Source organism: Coptis chinensis, chromosome 5 (assembly GCF_015680905.1).
Source record: "Coptis chinensis isolate HL-2020 chromosome 5, ASM1568090v1, whole genome shotgun sequence".
Lineage (NCBI taxonomy): Eukaryota > Viridiplantae > Streptophyta > Magnoliopsida > Ranunculales > Ranunculaceae > Coptis > Coptis chinensis.
This window is the reverse complement of record NC_141460.1, coordinates 10812849-10828818: the sequence shown is the minus strand read 5'-3', so window position 1 is coordinate 10828818 and position 15970 is coordinate 10812849. Positions and strand designations below refer to the sequence as shown.

Sequence of the window (15970 nt, the reverse complement as noted above, 5' to 3'; positions counted from 1 at the left end):
CATTGAACTAATCTCAAAGAGTTATTAATGCAAAATCGGAAAATTGGATGCAAATGCATTGAACCAGCCAACATCAAATAATATTAATGGGAAATTGGAAACTTGATGCAAATGCATTGAAGAAATCTCAAAGAATAGTTAACAGGAAATTGGAAATTGGATGTAACATTGCATTGAACTAACCTAAAAGAATAATTAACAGGAAATCGAAAATTTGATGCAAATGCATCGAACTAATCTCAAAGAATAATTAGTGGAAAATTGGAAACTGGATGCAACTATATTAAACTAACGCCAAAGAAAAGTTAACGATAAATCAAAAACTGGATAAAAATGCATTGAACTAACCTCAAAGAATAATTAACGGAAAATAAAAAACTAGATGCAACTGCATAAACTAACTAAAAAAAAATAATTAACGGAAAATAAAAAATTGAATGCAAATGCATCAAACTATCCTCGAAGAATAATTGACGTGAAATTGAAAATTGGATCCAAATGAATTTAACTAACCTCAAAGAGTAATTAACGGGAAATTAGAAGCTGGTTGCAACTGTACTGAACCAAAGAATAATTAACATGACATCGAAACTGGATGCAAATCCAACTAACTAACCTCAAAGAATAATTAATGGAAAATCGGAAACCGGATGCAAATGCATCGACTAACCTCAAAGAATAATTAACGGGAAATCAGAAACTTGATACAAATGCATTAAGCTAACCTCAAAAAATAATTAGTGGGATGAAAATTGAAAACTGGATGCAAATGTAATGAACTAACCTCATAGAATAATTAACGGTACATCGGAAACTGGATGCAACACTACAATAAACTAACCTCATAGAATAATTAACGAGAAATCGAAAACTGGATGTAACACTGCAATGAACTAACCTTAAAAAATAATTAACGGAAAACCAGGAACTGGATACAAGTGCATTGAACTAATTAACTTCAAAGAATAATTGACAGACAATCGGAAACTGGATGCAAATGAATTCAACAAACCTCAAAGAATAATTAACGGGAACTCGGAAACTGGATACAAATGCATCAAACTAACATCAAAGAATAATTAACGGGTAATCGGAAATAACATGAAACTGCATTAAACTAACCCCAAAGAAAAATTAACAGAAAATCGGAAAGTGGATACAACTGCATCAAACTAACCTCAAAGAACAATTAACGAAAAATTGAAAAATAGATGCAACTGCAAGGAACTAACTTTAAAGAATAATTAACAGGAAATCAGAAACTGGATGCAAATGAATGGAACTAACCTCAAGGAATAATTAACAACAAATCGAAAACAGGATGCCAATGTATGGAACTAATCTCAAAGAATCATTCAGGTGTAATCGAAAACTGGATGTGAATGCATCAAACTAACGTCAAAGAATAATTAACTAGAAATCGAAAATTTATCTGCAAATACATTGAACTAACCTAAAAAATAATTAACGGGAAATCAGAAACTTAATGTAAATGCATTGAACTAATTTAACTCAAATGATAATTAACTTGAAATAGAAAACTGGATGCAAATGCATTGATTTAACCTCATAGAGTTATTAATGCGCAATCCAAAACTAAGTGCAAATTCATAGAACTAACCTCAAAGAATAATTAACAAAAATTGAAAAATGGAAAATCAGAAACTGGATGTAATTACATTGAACTAACCTCAAAGATGAATTAACAGAAAATCAAAAATTGGATACAAATGCAATGAACTGATCTCAAAAAAATTGGATACAAATGCATTGAACTAACCTCAAAACATCATTGTGTTTATGTGTAATGGAAATGTCTCGACAAGTATATGATTGGAAAGTATATTCAATATGAATTTCGCCTCATTGGACATTCTCACAATTTTTTTTATCAAACTTCTATTATTAAACAACAAAAAGAACTCGAAGAGTTTTTATAAAAGTGTGTTATTATTATTATTAGTATTATTATTTTATAGAGTGTGGTTTTCATGTTGCAAGAAATTTAGATGAGTGACCAATATAATATTCATATCTCATAAATAGATCTATCTATATAGTTAAAATATTTTTTAGAATAATTTAATATACCGCAATTACAGAGAGATTAAAAAATAGGAAAGCAAAAGAGAGAAATTTAGGTGGACCTTAACCCAAAAAACCAACTTCCTCACAAAAAAAAAAAATAAAATAATAATAATAATAATAATAAATACTAAAAATTCAGAGAAAACCCAAACATTGGTGCACAACTAAAACTCTAAAATTAACTCGGTGCACGTCATGCCGTATTGCAGAACAAGAACAGGGGTATTCCTTAAACCCTTGGCGAAGGGAACAAGGACGAATACCCATTACAAGTATAATTACTTGATTTGTTGGTTGTTTTAAATGGATTTATCTGTTTTCAGTAAATCTAGGTGTTGGATTTGTTTGCTTGTTTGTAGTTTAGATTGTCATGACACAGCTTTCTCTGCATATGTAAACAAATACCGTGAAGTAGATTTCATATAGTCCACATCACCTGCCATATCCGCATCGTGTAGCGTTCTAACAGAGGCTTTTTACTTCCAAAACCAAAACATAAGCGAGCGCAAGTGCTAGAGAATCCTTTGAACTAGCTTAGGATCCACTTCAGTATTTCACTGCTAAGCAATGTTCTTTCCCGGGATTGGAAAGAAATCGGCTCACTACACCAACTGTAGCGCAATTATCTGGCCATGGCCTACATCAAGCTATATCTACGGCTGATGCATATGGAACTTTCTCCATTTCTTTCTTCTCTTTGTTGGTTGAATGGAATTGATCACGACTCAACTTGAAGTGACTACAAAACAAAAGTTAGCCCGTAAATTATAATTCGGAGAAGAAATGCAGTTGCGTTGGAAGTCAGCAATACGAAGTGATGGATTTTGATTTTGTTTGAATTAGTAGGGTAATACATTAGATTGACTCTAGCGTTTCAATGAAGATGGGTAAAATAAAGGGTTGTTCGTCGGATGATTTAGTAAGTCCTCACATCCAAGAGGCGGCAAGGTATGCTGTGTCCATGTACAAGCGTGGTGGTAAAAGTATTACTTTAAACCTGGCGAGTGTCGAAAAGGCAGCTGTTGAGGACTTTGAAGGTGTTGGTACTGTTAGAATAGTTGTATGAACACAGCAACTAAAGTAGAACAGAAGGAACAGTAGCAATGAAGAAACAAGGACAAAGCGAATCGGAAATAACCAAAGGCGCGGATTAATGCGTCCTTAAGGAAAGATTTAAGCCCCTTCCAATGGTGCAAAAAGGCAACATTGGCGTCTTCCTCACAGGATTCAATGGTTAATTGATGGCGACTTTGCACTAGAACAGACTACCCTCTAGAACAGCAATATAACTCTCTCTGGCGGCTGACAGGAAGAAGAGAAGAAGAAAAGGACTGGTTTGAGTTTTCTGTTTCTCTGAGTTGAGTTTCTGATCAAGTCTTCTCTCTCTATGGACTCACAGTCCTATTTATAGAGGTTAGGAGGAAGAGAGACCAACTCCTAATAGAACACTGAAACTTGCTGCTCAAGAAAAAGGCAAAACAAGTTTAGTCCATTGGTCAAACCACTACCCACAACAGTAAGCCCAAGCCCAAGCCCGAACCCAACCCGATGTGGTGGATAACCAATGTGGGACTATCTACTATGCACTAAAGTGGAGAGAACACATATGGTTCATCTCCTCCACTTTGCACACACTCACAAGTATTTCGAAATACACTTAGAGATTCCAACAATCCCCCACTATTTCAAAATACTAATAGTCCCCCACTATTTTGGAATAGGATATTACAAAGAAAAGGGTTAACGAAATGCCGAGAGAATCGAAAAACAATGCATAAGATATCGGGTGCTTTTAGGGCTTGAACGGTCATAGGGTAACATGTCTTATAATACGTGAAAGTGGTGGATTAAAAATCTTTGAACCAACATTCCTTGTAGTAAAATAGAGGACATGCACCCACATTGCTCTTTCAATTTCGCGGTGTTGGCTTTTTTGCCAAGCTACGTGTTATGTGAATGCTCTAGAGTATTTGCCTGAATACTCATAAGAACAGAACCAGTTCTACATTCACGTAGGTGGATATCCATCAAGTGTACATAGCAGCTAAAATACACTATCTCATAAAAATAATGGACTATGGATTCCATTAAGAGTAAAATAACTCATCCTTTTCTCATTGCTATTCAAGTTATACAAAGTATACAATAATGCTATCTAGTCATAGGGTGGGACGTCTCAAAGAAAAAGACAATAGCATATCGAGGCGACGAGGTGACTTGTTTTCCCTTTGAACCTACTTCATGGGATCTCCAATCACATAGGTGGGGTTGCCGTCAGTGTCGCCCTCTATCTAAGGCAAAAGTCCCATCCCCCTCGACGTATAACCACTTGCCTCCAAAGAAGTGGTGCAGTTAGACATGTGGCCAAACTAAGTCCAACCTAACATAATCTCTAAAGTTGCTTGATTAAGTTATATCTCAACTTACATGTATTCTTTTCCCATTGCACATAAGATAACATGTCTTAGCTATTGCAATGAGACAGTTGCAAAGCATATACACATTGTTTAGAGCCAATGGGAAGATTTGCCAAGAGGTTGCTAACCCACTCAAGATCATCACATGCCTTTTCTAAGGCGATTAGCTTGGATGATATCCAAGACACTCAATTTCCACCAAAGGTAAACACATAAACATTCTTTGGATCCGGTTTATAACATATTACCCTTCTAACAATGATGGAAATCTACTAAATATCGAGTCCATAATCAATGGCTCTGCTATAGTACTTGGATAATCGACAATATACATCAAAGTTCCTTATAAGGACACAATGGGTTATCACCAAGTATGCCATTAATGTAGGCAATGTCATGTCTCACATACATTATCCATCAAGTACAATTGGCTACCAATGATATTGACATATTTAGTATGAGAAAACACAAGGAGATTATTTTTCATAAGATGGATATTTGCCACAAAATGTGTTAACACATGCTTACTATCATAATATCCATACTTTTCAATGAAAAATATTTCTACTAAGTGCTATAACAATATAATGAGACCAACATGAGTTTTAATTCCTATATTCACCAGTCATTCAATTCTGTAGTGCCCGAAATTCCCCTATACCATCCGGCCGGTCTGGTTTAAGGTACGCTGTGGCCTTCAACCATATTCAAACGTCAACATCTTGACAACTGAATATAGCAGTTACAGAAATGAGTTTAACAACATAATAAACTATCATTTTCAATGACGGTTTATGATGTGTTTCAAATAGGAATTTCTCTGTCTCATACACATTCTCAATGCTAGCACTCATGATATTAAATCATCTAAACAAAGAGAGATTAACACATATGTCTTGCTTTGCTCTAAAGAAAGTACACATTTTTTATCAACAACGGTGCTTTGACATCCATATGACACTAATATGTTGTTGAATTGCTCATGCCATTTATATTTGAATCAACTCATACAAAGATTTAACTAAATTGTATACCTTCAAATTTCATCACGGTACTACTTGGTATTGTAGTTCCGCACAACTACTCAACTAGAGTCTTTAGAATTATGTAGAAGAAATTCTAGTTATATGAGCAAGGTTTCAAAATAGTATAAATCTTGTCTCTGATTGAAACCCCTTGGCTATTATTATTAGCATTGTATTTTGCAATACAACTATCACGTTTTAGTTTTCTTTTGAAGATCCAATTCAACCTATAGATCCCCCAATAAATCAAGAGTCCAGTTTAGAGGAGTTGTATCCTTCAAAAAGGACACTTCTCATAGACAGACAACTTCCTTATAGGTTAATGAATCTTCCTCAAGAAACATATAAACATCATCACCGTGAATGGTGGAAATACTCATTGATAGTCTTCCAAATTTCTTGTGCAGAAATAATGGGATTATCTTATGTAGTTCATTATGCCAATTTCTCAGAAAGCACAACCTCAAATAAAATTAGCATATAAGACATTCAATAATAGTGTGGTATCTACAAAATTGTTATCACTCATGACAACTGAAAACAAACATCACTATTATGAGTTTCACCAATGAATATCTACTAGATAATTCTAGGTCTCAAAAAGACTTCTTTTAGATTCATTCACAATAGCCTTGGCAAGACACCCCCCACATTTTGAAGCATTTTTGGATAGGCCCAAGACCTTTCCATACTTTATAGTTCAGTGTCTTTCCAATTATCTTGTGAGATGAACTATGGTAAAACAGTGTTATGCATATGGGTCACCACCCCCCACAGTTCAATAGTTACTCAACCTAATCAAACTTTCATGCAAAACACATTATACCGCTACAAACACTAAAAGAAACAACAACAATAAAATGCACTCTTATGACAAGAATATATTTTACTCAAGTCTATGATTATGGATCATATAAACATAGTCATATTATGTTCATGTTATCTATATGAAAGGAAATCTACAAAAGATTCTAATGAATCTTAAAGAATAGAAGAATCAGATGAAAAGGGTTTTACCCGAGATAATATCATTATCATCCTTCTTTTCATCATTCAACATTCCAACTATCATAGGGAGACAATCCACGCACTTGTACATCACCTTAGCTATTTATCCATAGTCATAGGAGGATAATGCCTAATAAGACAATCCACAAGCGTTACATCTCTTTGTCTAAAATAGTGGTTTTGGAGGATATTGTCTAAGAAGACAATCCATAACCTTACATCTCCTTGACTAAAGGATATAATTGTTTCCCATATTGTTTCCTCTCGTAGACAACGATACTCATTACTTAATAATATATGACATGGTTAAACTTCATATCAATGTTAAATAATGCATTCATGCCAAACATGGTAAATATCATATCATAGGTTCAGGAAAAGTAAACTTTAACTATACCCCTCACAACAAAAAGTATACGATATTTAAGCAAATCTAGCCACTGAATATGCAAAACAACTGAGGACTTCACCTCCTCTTTTTACATGAGCTCAAGCAAGATAGGATACCCTATTAACAAGACCTCAAGTACTACCACAACATCTAATGGCTCAACCCATTAATGTCTTCAACTAGAAAAAATTACTAATAAACTATCATCAAGTTCAAAGCAAACCCACGATGATTAATATCCAAAATTAGCATGCTACACAACTTTAACATATGCTATATTAGATATAAGCTACAAGTTACTTCATCTAACATGTATTTTCACAACAGTACAATTATAACCATCGTCTAACAACACGTTCACTCAATAAAGGTAAGCAATTATGCATTGAATACATTATAATTACTATCCAAGATTTGAGTGTGGTTGATATTAACTATCTTAAGGTCTCTCTTAGACCATCTACATACATCTACATATGTACAAAAAAAATTAATATCAAACTACTTCTAGTCAACCCAATTAATTCCTCGATGATAAACGATAATTATAATTTGTTGACTAGGTTATTAAAGTTTAAGCTTAGGGATTTCCCTCTTAAGAAAACTAGCATGCAACTCAAGGCAAGAATATCACTATATAATCAAACCAAAAGAATTGCAAATAGTGAAAGAATATGATACCTAACCGATTGAAAAACCGGATTACCATATTTTCTTCCTTCCAGAAAAACAGTTCAAAAGAACTGTAACTCTGAACCAGCTCAGGACGAATTGGGTATCAAGCCTTATACCACTGGAAAGCTCTTTGAATCAGCTATCCAACACAAGAAGCGGATTGCAAAACCGAGCTCTGAGCTGAAAGTTATAGCAGTTTCCGTAACGAGTGACGCAGTTGTCAAAAAGACGAACTTTGACGTGTTTCTTGATAGAAATCTCATATTTGACTCCCACAAACATAGGAGAAAAGTCTACAACCATATAGGGTCTGATAAACCACAAAAGATCAATAAATATTCAATCTTTAATTGGTTTCCCTATCAAAAACGAAATTATTAGAAAATTTCTAAAGTCATAACCCAATAACACAAACAATAACTCAAAGTAAAAGACTTATCTTTTGATTGTCGTATTAAAGCACTCTCCTTTGTTCTACTACAAAACTCTTTCCTTAAGATTGTTAGAATAGTTGTATGAACACAAAGAACTAACAAAAGTAAACGAAGGAGATAGCAATGAAGAAAACAAGGACCGGTGATGGCGGAAATAACCAAAGGCGGATTAAAGTCAGTCCTTAAGGAAAATTTTAAGCCCTTCCAATGGTGCAAAAAGGCAACAGATGGCGTCTTCCTCAGCAGGATTCAATGGTTAAGTGATGCGACTTTTTTGATTTACCCTTGAACGACAATATAACTCTACATTGGCGGGGGAAGAAGAGAAGAAGAAAAATTTGGTTTGAGTTTTCGTTTCTCGAGTTGAGTTCGATCAAGTCTTCTCTCTCTATGGACTATCCTATTTTTATAGAGGTTAGGAGGAAGAGACCAACTCCTAATAGAAATTTGAAACTTCTGGCTTCAAGAAAAAGGCAAAACAAGTTTAGTCCATTGGTCAAACCACTACCCACAACAGTAAGCCCAAGCCCAAGCCCGAACCCAACCCGATGTGGTGGATAACCAATGTGGGACTATCTACTATGCACTAAAGTGGAGAGAACACATATGGTTCATCTCCTCCACTTTGCACACACTCACAAGTATTTCGAAATACACTTAGAGATTCCAACAGGTACCATTTACTATCTTCTTCTATACAGACGCAGTCCTGGTATACGAATACGGCCACATGGATTCTCTTGGCTTGGATTTAGACAAGATTCTTCTGAAGAAGAAGATTTCCAAGAGGAATTCAAGCATACGCAGCTGAAGCTGGTCAATGTCCTACCTTCCCTTTCGGTCAGTCAAGATATTTACACAATAGATTATTTCATATGGGACGAATCCTGGAAGTCAATGGAGTCAGCTGGACTCCTCTATCTCTGTGAGGCGCAGGCAAAGACGCCCCATATTAATCCTGATTGGATTCCGCATTGTTTACTAACCCACGTGAGATACAAGTGGACCAATCAACATCATATATTTTACCTTCCACACCTTTCTGCTCTGCTTCTTGGTGGGAAGGAAAGGATGGAAGTTTTGACTCCTTTTCTAAGTGAAAAAAATGGCGACGTGCCACATCTTATGTTCAAAAACAAGTTGTCAATTAGCCAGCTTCCACAACTTGCTCCGGTTCTTGGTGAGAAGGCAACTAGGGAAGCTTTGATTCCATTTCTAGCTGAAAAAACGACATGGTCCATGAAGGCACGCTTTGTTTGTTGGCCGAAAAATTGGTGCTACTTATTGAATATGTCGGGGGAAGCGATTATGCACATGTTCTGCTTCCAGCTTTAGAGTCTCTTTGTACCATTGAGCAACCAATTGTAAGGAACAAAGCTGTGGAGTCCTTGTGTCAAATCGGAGAGCAGATGAAGGAGAATGATTTGCTCACTTTCTTTGTTCCTCTTGTACAGGTAAAGTAGTTGCTTGATTATCTCAAGGTTTTCCTATGGATCCTTGCCTCGCCCTTCATACTTTCTTGTCTTGCATAATGAGGGTTGAAGTGCCGGATTTGAAAAATATTTCTGTCATTTTTGTATTTTGCTTTCTTGCATGGATTCAGATTTGGTAATGGACCATGAGAGACATGGTTTATTTTCAGCAGAGTTGTATGGCAGTTGCAAATGGCATTTGTGCATATTGCAGTTGTCTAGATTGAGGTGTTTCTTCGTCTTGATGGTTTATCTCTTACATGTTTCCTACCTTCAGAAACTGGCTGATGGAGAGAGTGTTGCTGGTCGATATTCTTCTTGTGGGCTATTTCACATTGCCTACTGGAGTGCCCCCGAGAATTTGAAGATCAACTATTTAAATCATATGGCCGTTTGTGTAAAGATGCCTCCCTCTTGGTGAGGATATCTGCTGCATTGAACTTTGGGAAGTTTGCTACCACTGTCAATTCCTCCGCCCCATCTGAAGGCAGGCACTCTTTCCTTATATGAGGATCTTACACTCGATGGTGTGTAAATATCTGTTTTGGTCTGAGTGTCTTTTTCATTTGGTTCATGTTGTGTATGGCTACTTAGGTGTTCTTCCCCCACGGCATTAGGCATGAATTTTTTTTTGTTGCAACTGTTACATTCTTTTACACATTGGTGTTAACTTTTACTTATGGTCTCTCTCTATTATATTGTTTCCATCATTCCATTTTCCTTCTATTTTTTTCTTTCTATAGTTTTTGCATTTAGTTTATACGTCCAGCACTCCTGTGAATATCTTCTATTTTACAGTTGAAGAATCTGTTTGCCTATTCGCTGCTAATATCTGCACTACGGTTGTCAATTTGTTGGTCCAGAAGGATTGTTTGCTGGAAATTCTCTCGGCCATTCAAAATTTGTCTTGGGTAATTTTTCACATCATTTTGCACATGCAGTTTTATGTTTTTTTTCAGTCTAGAACCTTCTCTATATTCAAGTTAACGACCATATATCATGGGGTTTAAATGTTATGTGAGTAGTAATTCAATTTGTTCTCTTGGTTCACCTTTTCTGTCTCGTCTTATTTTCTTTCTACAGGCTGATGCAAGTATCTCCCTCAGGAATATCAACTATCCTATGTAGTTTAAATATGCAATTTTTTCATTTGTTGGATTTTCTCAATCTACTATTTAGTACTTTTGTCACCAACAAAGTTTCCTTCTTATTATTAACATGTGATCTGTGATCTATGTCTTTGTTTCTTTTCTTTATTTTATTTTTTCTCGTCTTTGTTATTTTTTATTTATTTATTTTTGTTGTTGGTGTTGTTGAAAGTTTTGTAGTAAAACCAAAACAATATTTACTCGTGTACTCAAGTATTTTCAATGGAAAATTTGTGCCAAGTGGTTTCTAATGACTTCAATTAGGAGAAATTTAAAAGTGATATGAATACCTTTTAAACATATGGTGATGAAAGGTGAAAATGAGAAAAGACGACCATTATCTCTGCTTGACTGATTGTTCTTATGGTTTGACTTCAATAATATTTCTGTTGATATGGTGAGTGCGAGCAAACCTTGACGTAGGTTATTATTCTTCACTTATAATTCGTACTTGTGAGTGCATACTGTATTAGCATTACTTTGAAATGTGAAACTTGATTTTTGACGTTGTTGATGGTTAAAGAATTTACTTCAAAATGTTCTCTCCACATAGAATGACTTCTGGCGTGTTCGTGAGACGGTAGCTGAACAATTTGGTGATCTTTGTCAGGCGGTGTCACCTTTCGGGTAATTCTGTTTGCACCATTCATGTCCTTTATCAATTTCTTTGATGATATCCTGTGTAAGATAAAAAAATGTTGTTTCAATTATCTTTTATCTTAATACTTCGTGTGCTTTCTTGTAGTTATTTTAGTAAATAATTTTATATTTTTATGACAGGGAGAATAATTGGAGTGGCCTGGTTTCTGCATATGGTCATTTACTTCAAGATAAGTCAGAGGAAGTATGCATAGCTGCAACCGAACAGCTTGGTGAAGTGTGTAGGATTTTGAATACACGGTCTACATTTGATGATGTTCTTCCTCACATCAAGGTACATACCTCTTTGGTGTTAGTTTTTTAAGTCCCCTTTTTACCTTTTCTACTAGTGTTATATGCTAGTGAAAAGAGTTTGTGGTCATCAATTTTGTTATTTCTGCTATCCATTTCATTTTGTCAACCCGCTTCCAGAAATTGTCATTGGATTCCTCTGTACGTGTGCGCTTGGCTCTGGCTTCAGGGATAATGGGTTTGGCACCTGTTCTGGAGAAGGTCAGATAAGTATATTTTATTAAAATTGCTATTCTTAATATAAACTATTAAGTACCTACTGGAGAATCAGATTTTGTACGCATGGTAAGATGCAAAGGTTTGTGATATGGTTCATGTGCCTCAAATTTGTTAGAGACTTGGTTTTTCTATTTGTTATTGTAAATGGTGCCAAACCATCTTGCCAACTAAGCGATTACTTGGCACTATTGGAAAGTCTCTATGCCAGCCAAATGTACAAGCTCAATTGGCACCTTAGCCAAATCACTGGGGCTTTCTAAGTTTAAGGTTTGGAGGCCAGGAGCTAATTGTTTAAATGCCGCCAGAATGCAATTGCGCCAAAAGGATTCCTCTTGGCGGTTTTAACAAACAAATACGGACAAGAGGAGAACCTTGTGCCAATGGTTGTTTGTTTAGTGAGTTGTTGCCAGCTGCCTTACTAACCGACCTATGGCACTAGCCAATGAGGCCAACATGGGAAGCACCTCTGGCTTCCACACATTAACCAGAGAACCACAACAACCCCTATAAAAAAGCATCACCAGGGGAAACCCTATGTAGATTTCTCTCTCGCATTTTCCTTCTCTCAAGCTCTCTTTTCCTCGTCTCAAGCTCACCCTTCCCTCCAAGCCTAAGCCCTAGCTTCTCCTCCATTTTAATAATTTGAGCATTCTACCTCATTCTAGAAAGTCCTTGTCCAAAGTTATTTACCAAAACTCCCTAGATTTATTTCAAAACTTTTTTTTTTCCTACATGGTCTCTCCGTATTCTATCATTTGCAGGCTTCTCTTTTTAGTTTTTATCATATATGAGTTTGACCGATCTTAGGAAATCTTTAATGATGCTCTTCATGTTTAGAATGTGTCAAGTCCTACCTCTTTCCATTGCTCTTGACGCGGACTCCTGCTTGATTTCATTTGTTGGTCTTTACTCAGATTGTCTTTGTTTATTTTATTATGCTGTTTTGAGGTGAGTTTTCTTGCACTTTATAAATCTATATATCTATATATTAATATTAACGTTTGCACCCAATGTATTTTTAAAAGTGTATTTTTAAAAGTTCCACATAAATTGTAAATCTTATTTACAATATCATAAAAAGAAAGAACAAAAAAGGGAATCAGTTCCCCTATTCAAACTGGAATCTTTCTCTTACTAAAACGAGAATCACACTTCTAAATTAAATCAACTATTAAAACAGGATTGTAGTCCTAATTATAAACATGTTTTAAAGCACAATTAATGCGATTTGTTTCGAAATTAAATTGGATTTTCAAATAAACTTGAAATCCTTTTCCCCAATTGAAATGGATCGTTAGGAATTTTAAACATATTTTTAAGCAAATTTTCAAAATAGCTAGTGCAAATGCATGGGCTTTCTTTCTATTAATATTAAAGCTCACACACAATGTTTTTTTTCTTAAAAAAATATCCACATAAATCGAGAGTCCAACTTATTTACTGATAAGAACTAAGATTGGTGGAAACTTCAATTAATTTACAACTCACTCAATAAAATAATTTCATTAATAAAAATCACTCTTGAAATATTATTCTTTCATAACTCAAATAACAATTGAACCTGAACCTAGGAACTGATGGAGGCACAATATTCTATTTATACTAAAACCTAAACCTTCTCAAATCTGACCTTAGCCTCGAATGGGCTGAACCTGGGCCAACATGGGTTGAAACATAATAATAATAAAATTACCAAACTACCCTCGCACTTTATGTGCGTGACACATCATTTGCAATACCAAAAAACGAAAGAACAAAAAATGGGAATCCATCTATTAGTAAAATGATAATTAGAACTTCTAAATTAAGTCAGCTATCAAAATGGGATTCCTCATCCTAATTACAAACTGGTCTTTAAAAGCACAATTAAAATGATTTGTTATGAAATTGAAAGAGGCTTTCAACCAAAACAGGAATCTATTTCCTCATTTAAAAAGATTTATTAGGATCTTTCTATATGTTATTGAGCAAGTTTTTGAAAAAGTCAGTGCTGTACGGACTTACTTTCTAGTATTTCATTAGTATTATTTCGAAAGACCTACTGATATGAGATGTAACGATTTGTACAGATTTCTTTCATTTAGATGCTTCAGCTACCCTGATTGGTTTATTGGGTGCTTGTGGTTCTATTCAAGTATTTTGGCAATTTAGTATGCTTACTTTTCTGAATCATTATTTTTTGCTCAATGTAGGATCTGACAAATAAGCATCTTATTCCAACCATTAAACATTTGCTACAAGATGAAACTGCTGAAGTCCGGCTGGAAATAATTAGCAATATTGACAACTTGACCAAGGTTTGTTAGATTATGTGGGAGCTTGATTTGAGAATGTTGTCTTTTAATTACTTCAATCAGGTTATGCTCCGTCATTCCTACTTCCTAGTGACGTAAATCCTTGCAGGTCATTGGAGTCAATCTACTTTCGGGATCTCTTTTAGTTGTTTCTAAGGAGAACGTTGTGGGTGGACATGGGGTGTTTATGCCTACAATAATAAAGTCCATACCTTTGTTGGCAGAACAGTTGGGTGCAGGTCACTATCAAATGCTTCACAGTCTTTGCGATGAGGCCTTGAAAGACGAGGTTCGCGAGGTTCTTTGAAACAAGGGTTTTAGGAGCCCCCTAGAGCTTTATTTAAATTTTTCTGGCTGTCAGCCTTTTTGTTTTGCTTAGTAGTTTGTTCATATGAATAAGTTGTTGTTTAGTTAATATGCTTACTTTTCCTGTTGTTTCTAATTCAGGATCACGTTACTCGTAAGGCTGCCAACTTGCCAAGTATGCCTTGGAGAAGCTTGGAGAGTTAGATTTATCTGGCAATGCAACTATTCTGCAGGTAAGTTTGTTATCTTTGTAGTCATCACACTTTATCTTTGTATCTAAGAGAAACCATTAAAGACGTAAAAAGATGCATAAACAAACACCAAATAGAAACAAATGAACATGCCAAGGGTATGCATAAACTTCAATGACCAATGAAATCTACATGCAAACAGCTAAAGCAAGAAATGGGTACCGAGAGATCACATGCAAACAACATAAGGACCAAAAGTACAAATATAGTGTCTCACACGCTGAAATATCAAAATTTGAGGTATTCACATACAAACATGGACACGTGGATAATTATCCACCACGATTTTGTTTTTTCAATATATGGCATGTCCATGTAACATGCATTTTGGTTTGTATTTGTTTCCCCATTGGAAACTGAAACTTTCCAAAACATCGGTACATCTCTAATAATACTTGTGATATTGTGAAACTTCTTGAAGAACAATTTTTTGCTAATTACAAATTTATTCAAAACCTCATTCTTCTAGCAAGCGTGTTTGGCTTGATTGGAGTTATATCATTTTCAATCCATATTAGATCACCAAAGCACAATATTTCAGGCTCTTACAGTATGTCTTATTTTTTATCAAAATTTGTCACTTGAAAAACAAATTGGATGATGGTGCCTCCTTTTATGAGAATCAACAACTTGCTCAAGGGTTTACTTTTTTTAACTGTCCTGATCAATCCATTTATGCAGGATTCGCAGAGCAGAAAGCATTGCCTCGAGGAAAGGTTTAGAGAAAGTAAAAAGCAAAGGGGTGGAGTTTCTGGTAATGGGATGTGACTGTTAAATGTCTGGTGGACGTGGAAGCAGTATGGAGCTCTTTTTCCACATTTCTTTGCTTCTTCTAGTATTAATTGATTATTGATGCTAATGCTGATTAAGCACCGCTTAGGCACCCTCCCTCTGCCCTACTACTGCTTAGCGCAATAGTTTTGAACGGTAGCATATCACGTACGTGTCAGAATGTTTTCAATTGCATTTTAATTATGCTTTTCTTTATCCTCTAGATGGCTGTTAGTTTTATTTATTTATTTATTTAATTTTTGGGCGTTGGAGCGACATTGCTTGATTAATTAACCGGTACATTCATGTTTCAAAGTACTAGTCATCTTGTAGAGACTTTTGAGTAAAGATGCATTTAGGCGTACCAAATAATTATCTTTGGATTATGATGATGCCTATCTTTAAGGATAAAATATTGATTTTAAAAATTATATTAGGATTGTTACACCTGCTTGCTTTAGTTGAATAACCGAATAAATTCAATTAAAGATCTCTTCTTTGCTCCTAAGTGTCAAATCTT

General features: G+C 35.1%; 1 protein-coding gene and 1 long non-coding RNA gene across 2 annotated transcripts; both read left to right on the top strand.

The window, feature by feature from the left end:
- Nucleotides 1–2017: 2017 nt before the first annotated feature.
- On the top strand, nt 2018–9174 carry LOC147496647 (uncharacterized). Its single transcript, XR_015194842.1, has 2 exons — nt 2018–3131; nt 8712–9174. It is a non-coding gene; the product is annotated as an uncharacterized LOC147496647 (long non-coding RNA).
- Nucleotides 9175–9270: 96 nt separating this feature from the next.
- LOC147496646 (uncharacterized) lies at nt 9271–15726 on the top strand. Its single transcript, XM_086562624.1, has 10 exons — nt 9271–9492; nt 9808–9997; nt 10309–10421; nt 11212–11285; nt 11439–11592; nt 11730–11810; nt 14021–14125; nt 14232–14420; nt 14570–14661; nt 15361–15726. Exons 1-9 carry the CDS (start codon nt 9271–9273, stop codon nt 14630–14632), a joined length of 1191 nt encoding a protein of 396 aa, XP_086418750.1. The 3' UTR covers nt 14633–14661; nt 15361–15726.
- The last annotated feature ends 244 nt before the right edge of the window (nt 15727–15970 follow it).

Excerpts from the sequence above, each read along its gene's own strand:
- LOC147496646 (XM_086562624.1), top strand. The coding sequence starts at position 9,271 with ATGGTCCATGAAGGCACGCTTTGTTTGTTGGCCGAAAAATTGGTGCTA. Across the intron at positions 10,422-11,211 it reads CCATTCAAAATTTGTCTTGG|AATGACTTCTGGCGTGTTCG; the intron begins GTAATTTTTCAC and ends CTCTCCACATAG. Across the intron at positions 11,811-14,020 it reads TGGCACCTGTTCTGGAGAAG|GATCTGACAAATAAGCATCT; the intron begins GTCAGATAAGTA and ends TGCTCAATGTAG.